Below are 22728 nucleotides of genomic sequence, written 5' to 3'. Positions count from 1 at the left end.
ATTGGTTGGAAACCATAAAAAATAGAGGTCCCACTTAAAACTTCTTAAATGGAACTAGTCCAGCTGCTCCTCTGGGGCTGCACCTCAGAGTGAGCTCTTTATTGCCCAGGGTGAAGAGTTTCCCTTCTCCATCTGTCTACAGTGCTTCTCACTCAGATTTGTTCTTTAGACTGGGGCTTGAGAGAGTTTAATTCTAACCAGCCCACATAATCCCTTCTTTCTCAATTTATCCTTAACATGTAGAACTGATGGTCTCTTATTCTTTCATCACCTGTAGGAGTACATAGATGTGAATTTTTGTTTTTCATGAAGTAAACTTTGCTCTTCTGGCTCACAACCTCTTTACCTCCATTCCAAGAGATCCAATAACATCTTCTGGTCTGTGGAAGCACCGGGCAGCTGCAGAACACTCATACACAGAAGATTAAAGGAAAAAAAGGAATGGGAATGGGAAAAGCCATGTTCACAATGGAACCTGCATTCAGAGGCTAGACCTGGGGACTGACAACTGCATCTCTAAAACTCTGTTCTGGAAGAATGGAAATGCTTTTCCTGGACAGTGATAGACAGGATGGCCCTTTGAAGACTGAGCAGGAACAGGCAGCGGCTCCACTTCTGGTCTTCCCTGCAGTTGCAGGCTTGTTTGGAGTATGCTAGTGCAGGGCATGCTCACAGCTAATATGGTATGTGACAGGCTCTTGCTTGGGGTGGCAAGCACAGCAGTGCATAAGAGCTACATGGTCTCTGCCTTGACAAAGTCTCCATGAAGAGGGAGACATTACACAAGTCAATTCCAAGGGGATGACTGATGTATAAGGAAAAATGTAGACTGTACCAAAGCCTGGAGCATGAGGACAAGTCCAGGGAAAAAGAAGAAGAAAAAAGGAGAGGAGGAAAAGGAGGGGCTGATGAAAGAGGAGAAGGAGACCTTAAAGGCAACAGCATATTAACCCAAGTTAATACACAGACAGAGGTCTCTTCCTTAAAGCCACAGAGCTAGACAGTGGTAGGCCTGAGCTAATGGCCAAGCAGTTTAATTAATATGAGCTTCCGAGTAATTACATTATAAGTGGGCTTTAGGACTGCAGGGGCTTAGCAGGACCTGGAGAGAAACACTCTACAGAAGTGAAATATTAAATAAATAACAAGGAACTTAAAACAAGAGTGGTCCATTCCAGCACTTCTGTCTCCATCTCTACCCACTTTCAGACCTACTTTTTCTAAGAAATTACTTCAAATTCTTTACAAAAATTATTTCTAGGGTTGGAGAGATGGCTCAGCAGTTAAGAACACTGGCTGCTTTTCCAGAGATCATGGGTTCAATTCCCAGCACCCACATGGCAGCTCACAGCTGTCTATAATCCAGCACCAAGTGATCTGACACCCTCACACAGACACACATGCATGCATAGCACCAATGCTTACAAATAAAAACAAATAAATCATTAAAATTTATTTCTATAGCTATAAGTAATATGCTTACATTATGAAATTTCAAAATGTGTAATACAAATTTGTTATGAAATTTCTAAACCAAAAGAAGAAAATGAATAACCATCCCTCAACTGTCTCTTGGTCTAACTACAATGACTAAAGCTTTGGGCAGTCTAATCAAGCTTCTGTTCCCAGTACCAAAGGCAATGTCTACTTTCCAGTCTATGTACTAGGAGTCTGTGACCTGCACTTCATCAGCTTGATCTGGACCACCTTCCATTACTGGAACTAGTTGAGGTTAGACGGTACGAATCAGATGTGCCAAGCTGGGATCCAGTGCCCACTTCAGCTACAAGTAAATCAACCTCTTCCAAACCAGCTTGACTCTGTATTGTAGACAAAGGAGAACTAATGGTCATACTTTGCCAACAGCTCTTCAGCTGGGGTTGGGACTTTATGACACCCCACCCTGCTGCAACACTCATTCAAATTCTTGAATATTTTTTCTCCTAATAAGGTTTCTAAACTTAGAACAATAAAATTGCAGGTAGAAAATTGGTTTTTATGCCTCCAAGACTAACCTGAGGAAGTTGCAGCCACAGGAAACAATCAAACCATGAGCATTAAAACAAGAGGCAAAGCTAGTGCCTGTCTGCAGGAGTGAGAAGAAACCACCACAGAGCTCCAGGTCCTACATAGAGGTGTTTACAAGCTTAGATTTAGGTTCTGGTTTTGTCTCCTAGGTAACCTGCTAACTCCAGCATCATCCCTTATCCCTCTACTCACCCCTTCCTCCCATCAGGATTAAGACTTCATCAGTTGGGGAACTGAAATGTCTTGGTTCAAATACCTTCCCAAGGCTGGGTTCCTAAGGCAGATGAGTCTAGGCCGAGGTAACGAGAAAATCAGATGCCAAAACCATTTAGAGATTTGATCTGATATTAGTCAAAATGCAATAATGAGTATAGGGAAAAATAGAGGTCTTTAAACTTTCATCTCTTTCAGGCAGTTATTTTTTTTTTTAATTAAAAATCTGTTGAGGATAAGCTCTACAGTTTATCACTAGACATCTGCCAAACCCTGACACTTCCTCTTGGCAGTTTTGACTGCAGAAGTTGTTTACTATCCATGTCATTTTCTTCTGTGTGAGGAGGTGATGTTAACTGTATTTTCCTTGGAAGTCTGCTGGAATATTGTCCACATAATTCAGAAGCTGTTGTACACAGTTCCCAGGACAATGGACTGACTCTTCCCTATGTCAGGAGACCTTTGTATTCTTTCATATAGGACGTATTTCCTTAATGTCTTTCATGTGCAAAGCACCCGCCAAATACCTAAGGAATGTAAATATCTAAGGAAATGGTCCCTGAGTTGGTGATGTGCTTGATGGAATGTGAAAAGGGACATTCTCTAGGTTTATTATCACAAGGAGCTCTGGACTCTAAAGAAAGCCTGGAATGATATTTAAAACAACTCAAAATATATTTTAAAGACAAATGCTTGAGGAAAAAATAGTTAAGGCAGTGAGTGTCTCAAGCCTGAACACAGTGGTGAAGCTGGCAGTGTGGCAGAGTCCTTCCTCACCTCACCCCACCCCTGCCCCACCTGCTCCATATCCCTTACTCCTCCTAAGTCATGTACACCTTCAGAGGGTGATCCTGCCAGCAAGGCAGGCAGGTCAGGCTATCAGCCACTTCCTTCTGGATAGGCCAGCCCCAGGCTTCAAAGAAAGGGACCAGGTTCTTCTGCACAGTTTCAGAGAACTTCTTCACCCATACATTCATCTTGCTCTCCTTGTCTTTGGGGAGGCCGGAGAGGGTTTGGTATTCAGCAAAGAGGTGCATGAATGGCTCCCACCCAAAGGCCTCCTGGAGCTGGAAAGAGAAAGAAAGGGAAGAATATGGTGTTGAGTTTGTGAACCTGACTGCTGCCTGTGTGCGTGGTCATAGGTATATCAGGACTGCTTCCCGTCAGCTTCAAACCTGTTGTTTGTCTGACCTCCCATGCTGTGTCTCCATATAAATCCACCTTATTAGATCATAGCAGCTCTTGGCAATCAAATTCTACCCCTCTATCAAAGCTGCTCTCTAGAACCCTAATGTACAGAGTTACTCAATAAAAGACAGTTTCTATTATTAGCCTTGATTTTAATGTATTATCCAGATCTTAAGTGCTTTCTCCAGCCTGACTGAGTTGGGTTGCTCATCGACTAAGACCACATCTCACTCTTCAAAACTAGTGAAAGGAAACATTAGAGTGTAGCAGTCTAAGAAGCCAGGGCTTGCTGCTAACTCCTGATTCTAAGTTCTTGATCTGTTGTTTAGGTAGGTGCTTTTGAACAAGTTGATTAAATTCTTAACTCAGGGTTCATGAGCCTCTGTGACATGTGAGGTAGGTAAGCCCTCTGCACAGGGTTGCAGTAGACAGGGCAAAAGGTCTGGTGTGGCCAGAAGCTTTGATGACTGGCCATGAAAATTGGGAGCACATTTTTTGAGTGGGGGCAGGGATAGATAATCCACAGAAAATGGACTAATTTTATGATTTCATTGCTCTCCTATTGGTTGGCCATTATTTATTCAAACAATGCTTCTGCTTCAAAGCCTGGGAACCTTGTTGGTAGATATGTTTCTTACTATACCTATTTGTAATGCAGTTGCCCTGTAGACATGTTCCTGTCATTATAACCCATAAAAGTAAGGAAAACAAAGCATAACCAAACAATGGCTATTATGGAACAGCTATTAGGGGATAAAGGGCAACGCCAGTGAGAGGAGTCAGGAAGATGTCTCAGAGCCTTCCCTCTCAGTCAAAGTTCAGGATAGTACAGAAAAATGTGCCTTGTAATTTTTTAGAATGCTTTCCATTTCTTTGCATCTTCGAACATCCTGGTTCTGGAAGTGGGATGGGTGTCACTTTTATCATACAAATATATAAGCTGAGAGGTACTACCAGTAACTCACATCCAGGGGTGGTGGTGGTAGTCCCCAGGTTTTAGGGGGTCATGCAGGATACTACATGACTGAGGAGTCTGTCAGCACCATCTCCCTGAATTTGTGCTCAGTACCTGTAGATATGTTTCCAGCGCTGTCCAGACATTCCAGTTACCCAGTGGTGCTCCTTTCTGGCGGTGGTCTTTGATTCTCTTCTCTCGTTCTTCAGGTTTCAGTTCAGGATGGGCTTGAGCCCTGGGAATCCCCAGAACTGTCTCATGCACGTAAACTGACCAGAGATTGCAGGTGGCCTCGGTGGTATGGGGAGGGAACTCCCATCCATGGCACTGCTGATTGTGGCCCAGCTCATGGATGGGTCCCCATAAGCCCATACTTTTCATGGCTGTCAAATTGATGAGCTCCTGCACAGACTCCAGGTGGCACATGATGGGGTATCCTGAATGCATCCAGCCTGGGATGCAAAGAAAGAGATGGAGCATGAAAGCAGGGTCTGCCTCAACTTCCTCCTTCCACTGTTGAGCTTTTCCTTCACAATCCTGGTTGTGCCCAGTGATTCCAGATATCTGTGCCATTTGGAAAGCATTTGGCTTTTCTACAGTAATTGACCCCTTCCTAGATTCTCCCAATTAAGTATTGTCCTGATCCTCACTCTGAAGGGTGGAAAGATACTTTACAGTACTGTCCTTGCTGAAATTTAATGCTTTCTTTTCAAGATCCTCCTTTGCCTGTGAGTCTATGATGTGATGCCCTGAGCCTGGACTAGAGAAGCTAGGGTAATGTCAGTTCCCCCAACAAATCAGCATTGTTAACCAGATTTGCATGACATAATAGAGATAGTTTTGTAACTCAAGATTTAGCTTCCTATGTGGGAACAGGACTCTGAACTGATTCCCTATATGTATGTATCTTTTCTGCAAAGTCCTTGGTACCCATACCTACCTCAGACTTCTTTATTCACCCTCCCCCTTCTTTTTCAGTTATGACTTATGTCTGAAGGAAGTAGTCCATTTTGAATATGCTTTTTGAAAAGATCGTGACAGACACTGGTGGCCTCCCAGCCTTGAGTTTCTGGGCGTGATTACTATCTTAGGAAATTGTATCTTGTAAGATGTCAATGATTGACCTTTTGTTTGTAAACATCTTTCACTTCCATCATAGTCCAAGCATTTTTTTGTCCTTCTTTCCTTGCATTTTAATAACAAAATTATACTTTACAATTCTTGGGCACTACAAGAAAAGTAGAATAATAACAAAATGAAGTTTGCTCATTAGGAGCATTCCTCTGAAGCACCCACCACATGAGATCTGCACATCTGCGACAATTCTCTCAGGTCTTTGGAAAGGGAAAGGCTGGGCTGCCAGTTTGGCCACAGCCTGCATCATATCATCCCAGAGCTGGAGCAGAGGCTTTGGGTCCTCCAGAGCCTTGAGGCTTGCAGTTGGTACTGTCAGGATGATGTTGTCTGTTGCCAGCTCTCCCCAGGGGCACAGGTTATCCTGGATACAGCTCTGCCACTCCTCTAGGGATGTTTTACCTGGAAATATATAGCATGGAACCTGCCACCCATTTCCCTTTGAGAGGTGGTGGAGAGACAGAGAGAAACAGTCAAACAGACAGAGAGAGAGAGAGAGAGAGACAGACAGACAGACAGACAGACAGACAGAGGAGTGAAATTCTAGAAGGAAAGCACTGAACCAATGACTTGATATCATTCAGGTCCATAGGCTATAGGTGAAGGTCAAACTGCTAGACCCCTCTCCATTGCACCCAAAGTCTCCATAGACAAGGTTGATTCTACCTCCTGCCTACAGATTTATGTTGAACAGGTCTTCCTTTTCCCCTCTGGTGATCCTTGTTATTCTCTCTCTCTTCAATAACAACCCCATAGTCACCAAGACACCTGGAGCTCAATCTTCCCTCAATGCCTAGTCCACTCACCTAGCTTGTAGTATGGGGCAGGCACTGCCTTCTTGATGGTAACAGAGACAGGACCAAGCTGACAACCTTGGGGCACAATGACGTAGAGGAGACCACCCCAGAGGCAGGAGACTGACTGTTGGGTTCTGTCCATACAACACTGGTAAGTTACCACAGGGGCTCGAGACAGCTTCCTGGCCTTGCTTAGGTCATCAGTGTGGCATCCAATCTGCACCTGGACAGACAATCACACCGCATGAAGGGAATTAGAGCACCCAAGAAGCACGTAGCGTTTTGTTAGGGGCATGGATGATGGTGATTATATATGAAATCCCAACTTCCCTTTTCTGTGAAGGATGAATGTAGTCTATGAGACTATAGCACTCCAAAGTCTTTTGGACTTAATTGTAAACTTAAGAGGTTTTTCTTAGGGGTGTAAAACAATTCAGTAGTGGAATTTCCATTTGATATGAGTTGGCTAATTACCAGGCATAACTGATGAGGGACTCATGGAATCTCACTACCAGGCAGAATCCTGGGCTCTTACATCAGACTTAAACAGCAGAGTGGCACTGGTGTTTTATATGAGGCAGGGCACCCCAGTGTACCCATTGTGAGCAGATACAAGTCTATTCAGCTGCTACCAAGTTGAGCCAGGTGGCAGACAACTCATTCGCTCTCCTCTGCCCAGCTCACCCTTACATGCTCTGTGGGGTTGCCTCTTTGCCTTTGTCAGATAGAAGCAGATAAATCTGTTATCTCAGAATGGTGATATTAGAGCCCTTAACTGTAGTAGGAAATGATGCTCAGAACTGTGAGGGCAGAAGAATTTAAATTCCGCATGGAAGTCATATATTTTCATGATACAGGTAATGGGATTAAACACACCCATTGGGTGTCAAAATGAAGAGGTCAAACTCTGGCCTCTGCTATCAGGAAAACTGGTAAGTACTGATATGTAATTAGGTCACTCTTCCTTATCCCTCTAAGTAGGTAAAATTGTCACACATGGAAATCAGGCTTAAGAATGAGTTTGGGTCATCAGTAGCTTGGATTTTTTGCTGTTCCATCTAAATAAGAGAGGCAGAATAACCCTCCCATGGGCTCCTGCTGGATAAACTTGGTAAGGGAGATATAAACAACTCTGTGGTGTGGGACATTCTTGGCTATGTTTGGGGAAGTGCTGGTTCCCAGTGTCTAGCCTTACCTTCAGGCCTGCAGAGGCAGCAGCTTCAGAGAGAGAGAACTCTGCACTTTGACCTTCCAGAAGGTAGAGCCCAGTGCTCATCCAGGCATCACTGTTACCTGACAAGTCACAGAGAAGGCTGAGTTGTGTTTCTACATTGTCTCTACCTGGAGTCTCCCACAGATACAACTTCTTCCATGAACTCCAAATCATCCATCCACACTTTCTGTACCCTTTCCTCCTTGGCCTTAATTAAGCACAATCCCAGGTCCCATTGTCTAGCAAAGCATGGAGTTATCCATTCTGAGGATCAGAACCTTCCAGGTTCTGCAAAGTCAACCAAACCCACCTTCTCCCAGGCCAAGAATACTCTGAGCATTCCCTGTTCATTCTATACCTGGGTTGGTTCCACTGATCTCCACAGTGATGGGATGCTCTGAGGGACAGAGATTGGAGGAGCAGGTCTGAGTGGCCAGACCCTGGGCTAGCTGGGAGCAATCAGTTCCAGAATGTGCCAGCTCTGTGGCCAGATGGAGCATTGCAGCCTCACAGGAGTACCTGGAAACTGGATTTTTCTTGCTTACAGCTGGAAGGCCTGCCTGTCTCAGCATCTTTCTTAGCATCCGGTGCAGAGACACATAAGCAGGAATTCCCTGTGCAGGAATCTGAAGGAAGCCTGCAGCATCTACTCTCAACCTTGCCAAATACTTCTTTTCCAATTTTCCACCCTTTTGGTTCAACATAGCCTGGAACTCAGAGAGAGCCCTTCGAAAGTGGTAATTCCTTATCTCTGTAGGAAGGACAGGGAAACAGCCTGGGCTGAGGGTCCGAGGCAGGATGCTGAGGCCAAAGGTGTTGAGGATAACATTCCCAGGGAAACCAGCTAAGGCAGAGCTGCCTGTGTTCTGGGAAGCCCACCACCAGGACTGACCACCAATGAGTAGCCCCCCGCCCTCAGTGACAAACTCCTGTATTTTCTTGGCATCCTGATCACTATAAGCCCCACAGCAGTAGACACACATGTCACTGGTCAAATGGGACTCCAGGCTGCAATTCCAGCCACGCTCCAACAACAGGGAATGCAGATTCTTGAGACATTTGTTCACCCCAATATTGTCTCTCTGGTCTCTGGCCAACCAACGTACAGCATTGAATAAAAATGGTGCCATCTGAGGAGCACAGAGCATGGCCTCATGGGCAGCCAATACCACACGACCACGGCCATAGTGAGCAGCTGCTAGGAAGCAGCCGAGGGAGGTATTAAGCCCCAGAGGAAAGGCCAGGGACCCATGCACCAACAGCTGTGAGGGGACACCTCCAGTCTTGATGTCCAACTCAGAGATCCCATCCAGAAGCTGCTCCTGGTCAAGCCTGAGCTCCTCCCAAGACCTGAGAAGATAAGAGAGATGAAGAGCCTGTATTCAGTTAATGAGCCACTCACTATAGCCCAACAAAGAAATAGAGAAAGATGACATAGTTCACACCAATTTTTCTTTCTTACCAATAGTATTTGGGGATTTAATAATGTGTGTCTTATCAACATAATGTATTTTTTTCATCGTCTCACCATTAACTACATATCATTGTTCATGTTTGCTCTTGCTTAGCAACGCACAAAACACCAGTGTTTCTCATAATTGAGGTTATCACAGATGTGAAGAAAAGAGAGGTAGTGATCTTATTCATACATACCCAAATCTACATTCTCCATATGCACCCTTCCAAGAATACCTTGACATTAGTCAGCCAAGTGAATAATCTAGCTCAAATTTCATGTCTTGAACATTATCAAAGCATATAAACAAAGCTGGAAAATCTAGCATATTGGATGGAGACAGCACTCCTCCAATGCTTCCCCTGGAGTAAGTCGTCAGATACAAGATCAGAAATAAGACTAGAGAAACATCACATTGGAGTCTCCACAGGTTTGCTCAGAAACAGGGACGTGTTACAAGTAATATGTTTTTCCTTCTACTTAATTTATACAGCCATAAATCTTTAAAAAAATTCTTACTTAGGGCAGGTGAGATGGCTTAGAGGGTAAAGGCACTTGTCATCAAGCCTGATGACCTGAGTTCGAGCCCTGGAAGAAGAGAACCAACTCCTGAAAGCCCTCTGACTGAGACCTGTGCAACCACCCCCCCACACACATACATGCACATCAGACTCATGCACACACACATACATTTATGTCACACACACACACACACACACACACACACACACACACACTGAATAAGTAACTACAAAAAATATTTTAAAATTCTTACTTAAATCTGATAGTATTTACCATTTTTTACTGAGAAGTGGTCAACATAAATAAATTTTTAAAAGGTTTTGTATTTCAAGAATTAAAAAACACAATTTCTAGATACATTAAGTATCACATAATAAGAGATGGATTAAATAAGTCATGTTAACATTATGCAGTAAGTCAGTAATTAGTGTTGGGAGAGGATTAATGGAATGTAAAAATTAGACCCTTGAGAGACTAAGTCAAATTTTAAAAATGCTAAAATCCAAAACGCATAAACTAGACATTGAAATAGAATCTACCCCATATTTGTCAAAATTTGTCTTCTAGGATAATCTTGACTATTAGAGTTACAGGTTTTAATCAGGATTTAAATCATTTTTACATAATTTTATCATTTCAACTTTAAAAACAACATACTTTTAAATAAAAGCCCAATATTTTTAAAAGTAAAATTAGTTAGCTTATTTAATTACTGTAAGGATGTGATAGTATTTTATTTGTGCTGAAATATGTTGATATTTTATTTGTGCTTTGATAAATAAAGCTTGCCTGGAGATCAGGGGGGAAAGACCAGCCATTTTAAGTAAACAAAGTCAGGCAGCACACGTCCTTAATCTAATCACTTATCAGGCAGGGTCTCTGTGTGTTCAAGGCCATACTAGGGAACAGAGCCAAGTGTGATGACACACACCTTTAATCCTAGTACCAACCATAGAGACCTGGAGGTCTGTACAGACAGTGACAAGGAAGTAAGGTAGCTGGGCTAAGAGCCAATGAGAGGGCAGCAAAGCAAGGCATATAAAAGTGTGGGTAGACAGGAAGTGGCTCACATTTGGAAGCTGCAGAGCTGGTGAAGTAAGGTTGGCTGGTGGCTTTTCTTGATCTCTAAGGCTTCACCCCTGTATTTGGCTCTGTGTTTTTTTTTATTTAATAAGACCATTTAGAAATTCATCTACATAAGGAAGTAAATCTTGTGCTGTTTTTCCTTAACTCCATATCAGTGCAGAACAAAGCAAACATCATGTCTCAATTTCATCATCTCATTTTCAAACAAATGCAGCAAGTGTCATATGGGCTCAGGGTTCAGTGTTTTTTGTTTGTTTGTTTGTTTGTTTGTTTTTTATTTCATTTTTTTCCTTTTAGAGGCTCAAGCCTTATTCTGAGCTGTCCCGACACTGAGCAACAAGAACTGATAATCCAACAAGCCACGCTCTGTGAACTCTCAGCTGCAGGCAGAAAGCTTTTGGCATAAGGAGTGGCAATGACAGAAATTAGCCACCTGGAGGTATGGATTCTGTGCTTGTGAACAGCTGCTATGATCCAGGGAGTGGGTCACTCAGTATTTTAACTTGTCAAAGTGTAATCGTTGTATTCTGGCAAAATAACTAGATAATCATGTGCAAACTACTTTCCTTCTCAAAACCACTATTTCTCTTCTGTTTCTGGGGGTTTAAAGAGATCACTAATACATTAGCTAACACAGTGTCTGATATAGACGGCAAGCCTTGAACATGCTAGTGATTATTTAATGAATACAAATACACTAAGAAGATCTGATTTTTTAGGGACTCTGTACCTGATAAACAAGGAACATAATACTGGTCATTGTTATGGTCTGAATTCTGTCCCACCCCAAATTCATATGTTGAAGTATAGACTGCAGCACCTCAGAATGTGACCTTCAGTGAAACTAGCACCATAGCTAGCTATAAAACCATATGGGGTATCTCATTATGGCCAGTGTCCTTATAAAGAATGGAGACCAGAACATTGAACATGCATTCAAGAATACCAACTGTCAATGATGTCACTAAGATGATGCCTCTAGATGCCAAGGGACAGGCCAGCAAAGATTGCCATCAAAATACATGGATCAGAGAAAGGCACTGTACAGTTTTTCCCACATGACCAGGCAGGATTAACCTACAAATATTTTATCTCAGATAATAGCCTCTAAAACCTATTAGATGATCAATTTCTATTGTGCCAGAAATGTGCAGCGCTTTGTTTTAGCAAATCTAGCAAGCTAATTCAGTCCTTAGCTAGGTACAGCTTGTACCTTAGCCATGTACAGCATCATTAGCAAAACCTTCCATGTCTACCTGCTTATGTACCATTTCCCATTCACAGTTTTTAATTTTCCATTACCTACAGTTGGTTGTGAGGCTTTTTATAGTACCTTGATTCATTCATTTCACACAAATTCTTACCTGGAAATGGTCATTGTTTATGGATTATATGAAATACAAAACTATGAACTGAGAACCAAGCTGCTTACAAGCTGAGGTCCTTGGGTGAAGATGTTTTTACTCCACAAGACTGGTGAGGGTGAATCTCTACAAATAGGTACATCAACTACTCTTGGTGCTGGGAGGGGAGAGACCTTTGATGATTTATGACCCTCCCTTCCCTTAGGCAGATAAATCTGGGTGGTGCAGAGGACATTCACCTTGCTTTCAGGACCTTTCAACAATGATTTGCAGTTAAGGAACCTGTCAGGTTGGTGTGAGGGTGGGGGTGGGGGCAGCTGGCCAAGAGTTGTTAGCAGGAAAATTCATGAAAAGCTCAGCTAGAAGGCAGAAAACAGAAGTGGGGCAGAATCTAAGCTAGGGATCTTTTCAAGAGTTTAGAGTTTAAAGATGTAGTCAGCCCTCCTCCTCTGTTTCCTGAAACTCAAGTTTTATACTGCCTTCCATAATGCAAAGTTCTTTGCAGAGCTAACACTGGGGGCACAGGCCACCCTTTCTCTTGTGATAGATAGTTCTCCTCATATTTTTCATTAATTTATATAGTTATGAATGTTTGTTAGCCTCTCATTCTTCACATTTTGAGCACTTAGAATGGAGAGACTAGGATTTAGTTTCCCTGGTAGGCAGACAGTTAGAACAGGAGCTGTAACTAGGTAATAAAGATACTGGAATTTCAAGATGGCTGGTTTCTTCTCACTCTCCTAGGCAGAGACAAAGGCATGTCAGTTTAAAACAAAGGCCTCGTGGGCTTTCCCTCCCACCAGTAGAGGCCCTGTTGAGGAACTGGCTCAACAAGTTCATGGTATGATCTAGGTATGATCCACAGCAGCTGTGGGCAGATCTGCTAGTCTTTCTTTCTTCAAACTGACCAACCCTAAGCTAGGGAAGAAGATCCTTCAAAGATTTCAACCCCCCCCAGGCCTCCAGGAGAGGTGTCTTTGCTCTGCTTTGTGGATGGTCTTTTTTTCTGTGTATTTCTTGGCATGTGTGTGTTTTTTCACCTCTAACAAAAGCCTTCCTTGACCAGTTGAGTCTGCTGCAATCAGCTGTGTTTGAGAGTTTCCCTGCTGCTATCTGCCATCCTAGAGATTTGTCCTGCCTTTTAATTTTTAACTGACAGAGAAAACAAAACCAATCAAGATCTCAAGGTAGTAACAGAATGAAACTTTGGACAGGACAGATGACTTCCAGACCTTGTCCAAGCTGTGCATTCTGGTAGGCTAGAAACATTAGCAGGTGGCCAGGTGACTAACAAGGAGATGGTGCTAGGCGATGTGCCCAGGGGTTGGGAAGTATGGTAAAGTAAAACTCCAACATAGTTCTGATTTAATAGGGTTGGGAGAGGCCTCCTGGCTTCAGCATGTTAGTGTCAGTTTGTATAAGGAAGATCTGCATCTTAAGAGCTGAGAGTTGTATGATAGAAAAAGCAACTTGAAAGTCAAGTGATATTAATTGCTTAGATTTTTTGATAACCAGATTTCCAAATGCTTTGATACCATTTTTTTAAATAAAACAAGACATTTAATGCTACATATTATGGTGTTTGACTTGGTAGAGAATGCCAAACTAATGATTTTTGGGTTTTTTCCCCTCAAAGTACAAAACTATAAAATTCTCCACGCTCAATAAAAGAAAATAATTAATTAGTTATGGAAAGTTTTGACATTATATTGCTGCTAAAAGTTCTCAATAAGGAGATTCTTTTCAAACATCAAATTATTTCTTAAACAGAACACAAAGTAGGAGTGTGTAATGACACCAACAATTGGTTGCACAGTGATTAAAGAAGCACACAAGTAAATACTTTGTGAGAACATTTATGAAAACTCCAAATATTCAATTACTTCAGTGTCACATTGCTTTTTTTTCCAGTTGGTTTTTCAAGTTATGAAAAGTAGCAATGTGAAAAATTATCTTCATAGTGGATGTGTGTTTTAAGGTCCAAATACCATAGCCAAGGATGATGGGTAGAATTTAACAGGCATTCAACAACCTACATGTGAACCAAGTAAGAGATACTGTATACTGGAGAAAAAGAGCGATAAGAAAATCCATTTTGGGTTGTTTCTTTTATTGCTTTGGGCACTCAAATACCAGTTTGGGCATCATTCAACCAGTTGCATAAAGGATGCTTAATGAGGTCAAGAAACTTGGTCATGGACACAAGGCAAAGAAAAGTGAAAAACTGGGATTCAGACCCAGGCCACTCTGACTCAGGCACCATGACTTCAGTCAAGTCTTTCTTGGATCTATCAGAAGTACTACCAAAAGATAAGTAAATAGCTAGGCAGTAACACGTCTGAAAACGTATCCTTCATATGAAAGCATAAAATTATGCAAACCCAGAATGAAAAAACTAAAATTTTACTAATATTAATTGATCTTTGTGAAATGAATTAGAAAATAACTTACACCTAAAGTTGTTTGCAAAGGGAAATCTTATTTTTGCTAGCACAACAAAAAATAGACTGAGATCTACTGACTACCAATGGTTTAATACTTAAACCTATTAAAACCACTTTTTAAAGTCTTGTTTTTTCTCTAAAATTATAAAAAGAATACCTAATGTCATTTTTATTTCTGAAAGAATTTGTTAACATATTAGAATTCAATTAATAAAAATCAGTGGATATTTTAATGTTTTTGTATTTTCTATGGACATATATAAAATATATATGGATTTTATATTAACAGAAATTATAACATATTCTTTGATTATTTGGCAATTTGCATTTTTTGTACATCAGTGCTTTCAAATGTCACTTTGGACTGTCTTAAACAGATTAAAACTACCTAGTCATATCTTTGTTAGCCAAAGGGTAAAAATTTAGATTAGACAGGAAGAGTCAATTCTAGTGGTCTATCACACACCTTGGTAATGATTATAAATACTGCTGTGTATTTCAAAATTGCCGAGAGGAAATTGCAAATGTCCTCACTATAAGTAATAATAAATATGTGAGGTAATGGATATGTCAATTTTTTTAACTTAAGCATCCCATATGTATATGTATATACTGTGTATATACATTATGGTTTCATATTGTACATATATGTATATATACATATATATATGTATATATATATACATATATATATATATGTATATATATACACAACAAATTTTAAATAGAAAACTCAACATAAATTGTGTTAGCCAGCTTTTTGTCATTATGACAAAGTACCTGAAGAAAATAATTTAAAAGAGGAATGTTCATTTCAGCTCTTGGTTTCAGTTCAGGCCAGCTGGCTCCACTGTTTGAAGCTATGCTGAGGCAGAACATCCAAGCTGGGAGAATGCTGTGAAGCAACTCTGCTCATCTCATGGATGCCTGGAAGCAGACAGTACAAAAGAAAGAAAGAAAAAGGCAGGGAACAAGATATGCCCTTCCAGCGAATGTCTTCGGTGTTCTGCTTCCTAGACTGCGGCCCATGTTCTAGTCTCTACCGCCTCCCAACAAGGTCATCAAATTATGACTCTATGAGGTGATCAATGCACTGGCGAGGTCAGAGTCCTTGTGAACCAAAAACCTAGGCCTTTAATGCATACACCTGTGAGGGACATTTCATATTCGAGTAACAGCATGACATAGGTAAAAGGATGGCGTCTTAATGTGATCAAGAAGTGCTTTCCCACTGTTAATGGGGTTTAATAAGATAAAGTTATTTAAAATGTAATTGTAATGTTGTAATTATAGGGAATTTGGTGAGGATTTAACATGTTAAAATAATCATTATCAACTCACTTGTGTTATATACTGCCTGTTATCACATTTGTTTTCTCATGTTCATATTCCTACAGACATATGTACCATTTTCACGAATTTGGCATCATTTTAATAGAATTGTGTATCTTAATGTTGTTTACTGTATCATGAGTATATTGCTTTCCTTTTGAGGTCTCTGAACACATGATTTTTAATGGCCACATAATTATTCACTCTGCAACTGTAGTATATACTATACTTTATTCAAGAGTCTTCTATTGTAGACAATATGTGTCTTATTGTGTTTCACTTAATAGTGACAATATCACTAAGAACTATGTACTGAATATTGCCTCATAGTTCACTTATTGCCCCTGTCCTGTATTTGTTCTTTTTCCCTATTGAGGATGCTTCTTGATGAGGGCTCTGCATACCTGTCTTTGTCTCTGAGGAAGCTTCTTACCCAGTCTGTAATAGGGGTAACAAGGCAATGCTAACAACATTACATACTCATGCCCCATCAACCAGCTATCCCAATTCTACAAACACAGCGAGGTTATAAAGATACATCTATCAGGACATTCATTGCATCCCATCTGTAACAGTAAAAATACTGGAAAAATAAAAATTAATACTGGCAATTCAAATGCCTGCCATTAAGGAACTTAATAGATCATATGATATCTACACACAGAAGCACAATAGGACAACAGGCCATCTTAGCATTCTGTTATGTAGCCATACCTAGCTTGATAATCCAGAATACTATTGAGCAGAAAGAGTAAGTGAAGAAAAGCTGATAGTGTACCACTGCTTTCTCAAAGAGAATACTGATACATATGCATATATCTGCTCATGTATATAAAGAAATAATGCAGCATCAATGAATTTAAACAGGGAGGGGAGAAAGGCATTGCATGTGGTGAGAGAATACAGGTTTAACATTTTATTTTTGAACTACTACAGAACTATTTGGCACAATTCTAAGAGTTAAATAGCAAAAGCAAATAAACAAGTAACTGGACATTTCCAGGTACCCAGTGGTATAAGCACAAAACAGGGAACTGTTCTGGGGCATCAAAGTTCCCTGATCTAACTCAATATGCTATCCCTAGGAAAGTATGCCAGGAGGATGAAAGGCACAGGAAGTAATCGCTGCTATGGTTTACTGCTAAGGAATATTTGCTGCTATTTGCCTACTTTCTCCCTCTGCCCCACCCACCTTCCTTCTTTCTTTTTCCCCACTGAGAGCAACTTTTAAGGAACTTCCCACACTCTATGACTCTGTCCAAGTCAGCTACTTGGGAAACCCACCCTGCAAAGGGGAAATCTCCATCTCTGTATATATCTCTTCTTAGGAAGCCAACTGACACAGCCAACTTGGCAATGCCAGTAAACATTCCTTGCAGTTCCCATCAGTCAGCAATCCCACAGTCATTTTGCTCTTGGTAGTATTGTCCTTTGAATTTTGCAACTGTTGGGTGTATTTTACGGTAAAGCAAGTTGTTCGCTATGTTGGTATCTTACAAAATGGGAAAAAGAGCTGACTCTCAGACTCTGCACAGCACATGCTCCTGGACCTTCCAGTACTGAGCCACAGGCTTGGGGGAGCCAACCCCTCAGACCAATCACGTCTGCTCTTACCATTTTTAGGTTGAACTGCATCTATTCCTTCCATTTTGCAGTAGATGAATAAGACTGACCATGAGTTGACCATTCTCAGTACTGCGCCACAATTGCCCAGAGGAATATTTTACTCCTCTCTCTACTTCTGAATATACTTGAAGTTCCATAGAAAATGAAACTTAAAACAACAAAATCAGGGAACTTCAGGTTTAGTAGCAGAGGAGGAAAATGTAGGTGGAGATGAGGAAAAACAACTTTCCCTTGTTGAAAGGAAGAATTCTTTGAGAGAACTACAGTGCTGAGACTTAAGGTTAGGGGACATCTAAAGGGCCAGGTCAACACTTAGGGGTTCATGGTTTCTCCTGAAAGGGTTACTGTGACTTGGAAAGAGCCACAAGCAATTTGGGAATACACGGTCATGGCCTTGCTCCGGTAAAAACTCTATTCACAAAAACAGGGGGCTGGCCCACAGGCCTGAGCTTGTCAATTGGCTAGAGAATGAGAGCCAGCTTAGAGCAAATCAGATTCACCTCTCTGTGACTGGTTAACCCAACCTTCTCTGTAAGGAAGGACTCCCATGTTCCTTCTCTGGGACTGAGGGCCATGGGCACTGCTAACTGCCCACTCAACACTGGCATTCTCTTTCTCCCTTAGGGAAGGATTTTGATTTCTTCAGAGATACCCCTTTAAAAATATCCACAGACTCTCTGGTGGTTAAATTTGACCACCTGACTAAGTTTTTTGTTTTCACTAAAATATCAATGGAAATCCACGTAATGGTCAAGACTGCAAGAAAATAGATTATTTTCTAAGTTATGTCGGGCAGTGGTGGCGCATGCCTTTAATCCCAGCACTCAGCAGGCAGAGGCAGGAGGATCTCTGTGAGTTCAAGGCCAGCCTGGTCTCCAAAGTGAGTTCAAGGAAAGGTGCAAAGCCACACAGAGAAACCCTGTCTCGAAAAAAAACAAAACAAAACGAAAACAAAAACAAAACAACAACTACAAAAAAAAAAAAAAAAAAAGATTATTTTCTAAGTTACAAAAAAAACCCCAAAAAACAGATAGACCCAGCTAATGTGTCTGCTCCAGAAATCACGCCTGGGTATAATTGGAGAGCCTGGAGCAGTGCTGGCCATCATCAACAAAAGGTGAAAGCAACAAACCACAGCAGAAATGGGGACAGAGAGGGAGCATGTAGCTGGGGGCATCATAGAGAAACTGCCATAGTCCTGGACTGGCTACCTGGGCTTCATAAGATATATAAAATCAGAAATTGTTAAACCACTGTGGTAAGTTTTTACATATAGAAAAAGCACAATTAGTGATTAATATCTCAAAACCCCCCAAATCTAAAGTTAAACTCTCAATCCCCTCTACTCTCATTAAATGACATCATCTTTAATCACTATGATCAAAATTACCAATTTCTCTTCTCCATTTCCTGCTCCATATCCAGTCCATTGACCCAGCCTGCTGGATCCTACCTTGGGAGCAAAGCCACAGCCATACCTCTTTCCAGTAGCTCCATTACATCATCCTAGACATGTCACTGGCAGCTCTCACATGGTCTATTTCAGTGGCCTCTTATGGGTGTCCTCCTCTCCTTTGGACCCTACCATCTGTTCACCAACCATAGGGTTCCTTTTGCTGGCCATTTGCTTGTTTGCACTTATGGCCATTGTTTGTACTCCGCCATCTTCTGTGATGCATTTGCTGGACTCCCTTACTGTAACCCTGGTGAATTCAGCTAGGGAAGGCAGAGGTTATCTAGCTATGGAAGCAGGAAGGAAGAAGGCCCCAAGGTTGGTGGTTTCTTTGGGTTTTATCTCTATTGAACACCAGGTCTTCTCCAGGACTCCAGTTAACACCAGACTGATCTTGTATCGGGGGTCTTACTGCTGCTTGGCAGACTGATCATGGGTCTAGCATCTTTAAGGTGACCACCACACCTGGGCCCCAGCAATGCCACCATTTTCTTCAGTCTGCCCTGCTATTTGGGCTGAGGTCCAGTCCTATGTGGTTTTTTAATATTCTCTCACCTGAACTATGGTTTCTATATGCTAAATTTCTTCTGCTTGAAATACCATAGAATTCCAACCAAACTGGACTGATATGCCTTCCCTGAAGAGGTTAAACAGCCTTTATTCTCTTCCTCATTGTTATATCTCAAGTCATGCCTTCTTCCCGTCTTGTGGCTCCTATCAACATCTGATAGACTTCTTGTCTATTGGTTTGCTTACCTGCTTATTTTTCCACTGATACGTAAGTTTCATGGTAGCACACAGTGTCTGTTTTGATTCCTGCTACATTCCCAGTGTTCAGCATAGGGTTGGGCCCAATCACAGGTGTTCATGTAGATATACCAGTGTTTTTTGACTCATTTAGGACATTGATAAGCAGTCTGTTTCAGACACTCCATGTGGAGAAACAACAGCAAATAGGGCAAGCTTTTCTCGTAAGTGGATAGAAGGGAGTGGCCAGAAGGACCAGCTTTTCTTGTGCTTTGAGGCATTTTAGTGACCGTGTTTTTGATTTGCAGCAGTTAGAAAACTGAATAACACAATCATTTGCATTGAAAAGGATATTCACTGAAGAAGGGACATCAGCACTATTTAAAAAAGTTAGAATCTATTAGGGGTTGTAGTTGCACACTCACCTGACATGGAGTGGGATCTTGGGTACCTTCTTGGAGATCTTGAACCTATCTCCATTCCCATAGACATCTGTGAAATACACTCCAGCCACACTTGTCACCTGGTTCCCAGGGAAACTGAACAGCACCTTGTCACTGCCATGTTGACTGGCCCAGTACCAGGCCTGGCCCCCAATGAGCAAGCCCCCACCACGCTTCATAAACTGGACCAGCTTCTCAGTCAAGCTCTCATTATAGGCATCTGTGCAGTAAACACCCAGCATCTTTCCAGGTTCAGGCTGAACCAGCGCCTCTATGCCAGAGTCACCTAGGATGTTCACTAGTGATGCCAAGGAGGGATGCACTACAATAGGAGCCCCCAGGGAGGGGCAGAGCCAGCTCACTGCATTGAGAAGAAACGGGGTAAAGCCAGCATGCAACAAGTAGCTCTCATGGGATATGACAACCAGGCGGCCTTGGCCATAGGAAGAGGCAGCAATGAGCACCTGGCCCTTGTCATTCACCATCACTGGGAAGGCGGCCTCCCCAATAAGAAGGAGTTCACTAGGAATGGATTCTTTAGGAAGATCCCAGCTGGTCACTCCATTCATGAGGGTCTCAAAAGCAGCATCAGGAGCTGTTGCCATGGTTCTTCCAACTGCTGCAGAGGACACAGAGACCCATGTTGGTCAAAATAGATTAAGGAATCAGAAAAAAAAAAAGCAAGCAACTAAATGCATTTAGTCTGCAAATTGTTGGGACCTCACTTTCATGATTCAAATATACAAGAGTAAAGATGATATATAAGTAGGCTTATAAATAAAAGTACAGCAATTTCCAGTTGCTGTGTGATGGTGAGATACAGACCAGTCAATCAACTGGAAGACTACTTTAGACTGAATGACAGGAAAGATCTCCTAAGAACGTGGCCTTGAAGCTGAAACCTAAAGTGCTGTGGGAAAAACATGCCACCAGGGCAGCAGTAGAGTCAAGGAAAGGTGAACAGGACCTGTGGTAGATAAGGAGGTGCAGGTTCCTAAATGGCTTGGTGGATCAAATGCAGGACTTGACTTAGTGTTTGTTGTGTTCGGTCAGACAAAAGAGTAATATGACCTGCCAGAAACTGCATTAGTTCTGACAGCTTTACTTACTGTTGGAAATGGCTTCCAAATGATCAAATCTGCTCTAATGGGAAGCAAGCCCCTACCCCCAACTGTCTGGCCAGAGGTCTTTTCAAAGCCTGTGTGCTGACAGCTGAACTCATTCAGTACTCCCTTCAGTTTTTCCCCTCTCTCTTCTTTCCCTTCTCATTCCCCCAAGTTCCATGGATCTAGCTGGTGCCCCACACAACTTCTCTATCCCCACATCTGAGTAGCTCACCACTGGGAATTTCCTGCCCACTCATATGACTAATTGGGCAGCCCTCCATTGGCTGTGGCTGATATCTTAAGTTAGTTTCAGGTACTGGAGGGAACTACGGATACACACCCAGTGCCTCCCAGAGGTGCGTCCTTGGAGGGTCCCTGGAAGGACTGAGTTCTGCAGGCTCTGTGACAGCCAGCACTTACCCTTGCTGGGCTCCCTCCTTTCCTGTTTGTTTGACCCAGATTCTTCACTTCGGTTTTCAGGGCTCTCTTCCCAAATAAGCTTCAGGGGAGAACCTGAGCATATCAGACCCTTGTGCCTCTTGTCTCCTTTGTCCCTCCTGTTCTTACGAACTGTCAATAGCTCATGTTGCCTGTCTCCTCTCATCTGTCCTCACAGTCCAGTCCACTTAGCTCATGGCCACGACCAGGCTGAAATTACTCGGTCTAAGCCTGCAGAACGCATTCCCATCTTCATCATGCTTGACTAAGAACTCTATAGAGCCCTCACATTTCAGCCACTCCCCGTGTGGTCAAAGTATTGGTCTTGGCATGTCCATATGTACTCCGCCACCCCCACTTCCCATCCCACTTCATGGCACTGCTCCCAGGAAAGTGAACAGTGGGAAATTCCACGTAGTGGTCTGGGGTAGAAAAAGGCAGCAGATAGACCAGGAACACCAAGTTCAATCTCTTCTTAAGTTTGCCTGAGAAGAAAGTTCTCTTACTTTTCCCTAGCTTGGCAGGAAAAACAAACAAAAGCCACGTGGCGAATCTGCCCTGAAACGACAGGCCCACCACTCTGTAACTCAGCGCTCTTGCACAGGCGAACACACATCTTTCTCAAATTTGTGACTCAAGTTCAAAGAGCGGGCATAAATCAGTTCTGAGTTAACTAGAAAATTGTACCAGATAAATGAAACTAAAAGAAAAAACAGACCTGTGGAAGATACACTGACTCTCGGGAATGACGTCCGGTAACCTTCTGACACTTTAGGGCTTTCCTCCCAGTGTAGCCCAGCTGCTCGAACACCCAGCCTCACCCTAGAGCACACCAGGACTAAAAAAACTGAGGAGGTCGCTGTGCAGAGGGCAGACTAGAGGAGAGCAGTCAGAATGAAGTTCGGTCGAGGGGCGGGACCTCCCTTGGGCGGGGCTGCAGAGGGCGGGGCTATCACGGAAGTAGGCTGTCAAGCAGAAGGGCTGGGAGCGGGATTTACTTGGCTGGGGCCTTTTTGGGTCTGGAGAACAGAGCTTCTCCAGCTGCAGTGCTACCAGGGAACTGGGGTGGTTAGGGGCGGGGCTGTCCAGTGGGGTGGGCTAGCTAGGGAACTGGGCTGGGTAGGTGTGGGGCTGTCCCGGAGGCGAGGCCTTCGGGAAACTGAGCTATTACCGTCACCCGGCG

At 42.5% G+C, this 22728-nt stretch overlaps 1 protein-coding gene across 1 annotated transcript; it reads right to left on the bottom strand.

Moving 5' to 3' along the window:
* Nucleotides 1–1472: 1472 nt before the first annotated feature.
* Nucleotides 1473–22439, bottom strand: LOC118579850 (TRPM8 channel-associated factor 2-like). The gene is made up of 8 exons (XM_036181587.1): nucleotides 22264–22439; nucleotides 19984–20620; nucleotides 7887–8878; nucleotides 7511–7608; nucleotides 6325–6538; nucleotides 5681–5920; nucleotides 4499–4836; nucleotides 1473–3308 (listed from the first exon to the last, which is right to left on the bottom strand). The coding sequence occupies exons 2-8, from the start codon at nucleotides 20604–20606 to the stop codon at nucleotides 3063–3065; spliced, it is 2751 nt and encodes a 916-aa protein (XP_036037480.1). The 5' UTR covers nucleotides 20607–20620; nucleotides 22264–22439; the 3' UTR covers nucleotides 1473–3062.
* Nucleotides 22440–22728: the final 289 nt, after the last annotated feature.

This window comes from Onychomys torridus, chromosome 3, assembly GCF_903995425.1.
Source record: "Onychomys torridus chromosome 3, mOncTor1.1, whole genome shotgun sequence".
Lineage (NCBI taxonomy): Eukaryota > Metazoa > Chordata > Mammalia > Rodentia > Cricetidae > Onychomys > Onychomys torridus.
This window is presented reverse-complemented; position numbering and strand designations above follow the sequence as displayed.

Bases quoted from the DNA above. Each gene is read 5' to 3' on its own strand.
- LOC118579850 (XM_036181587.1), bottom strand. From the start codon at position 20,606: ATGGCAACAGCTCCTGATGCTGCTTTTGAGACCCTCATGAATGGAGTG. The intron at 5,921-6,324 runs GTGAGTGGACTA...ATATATTTCCAG, and splicing joins TGCCCCATACTACAAGCTAG to GTAAAACATCCCTAGAGGAG. The intron at 3,309-4,498 runs GTACTGAGCACA...TTCTCTTTCCAG, and splicing joins CGCTGGAAACATATCTACAG to CTCCAGGAGGCCTTTGGGTG.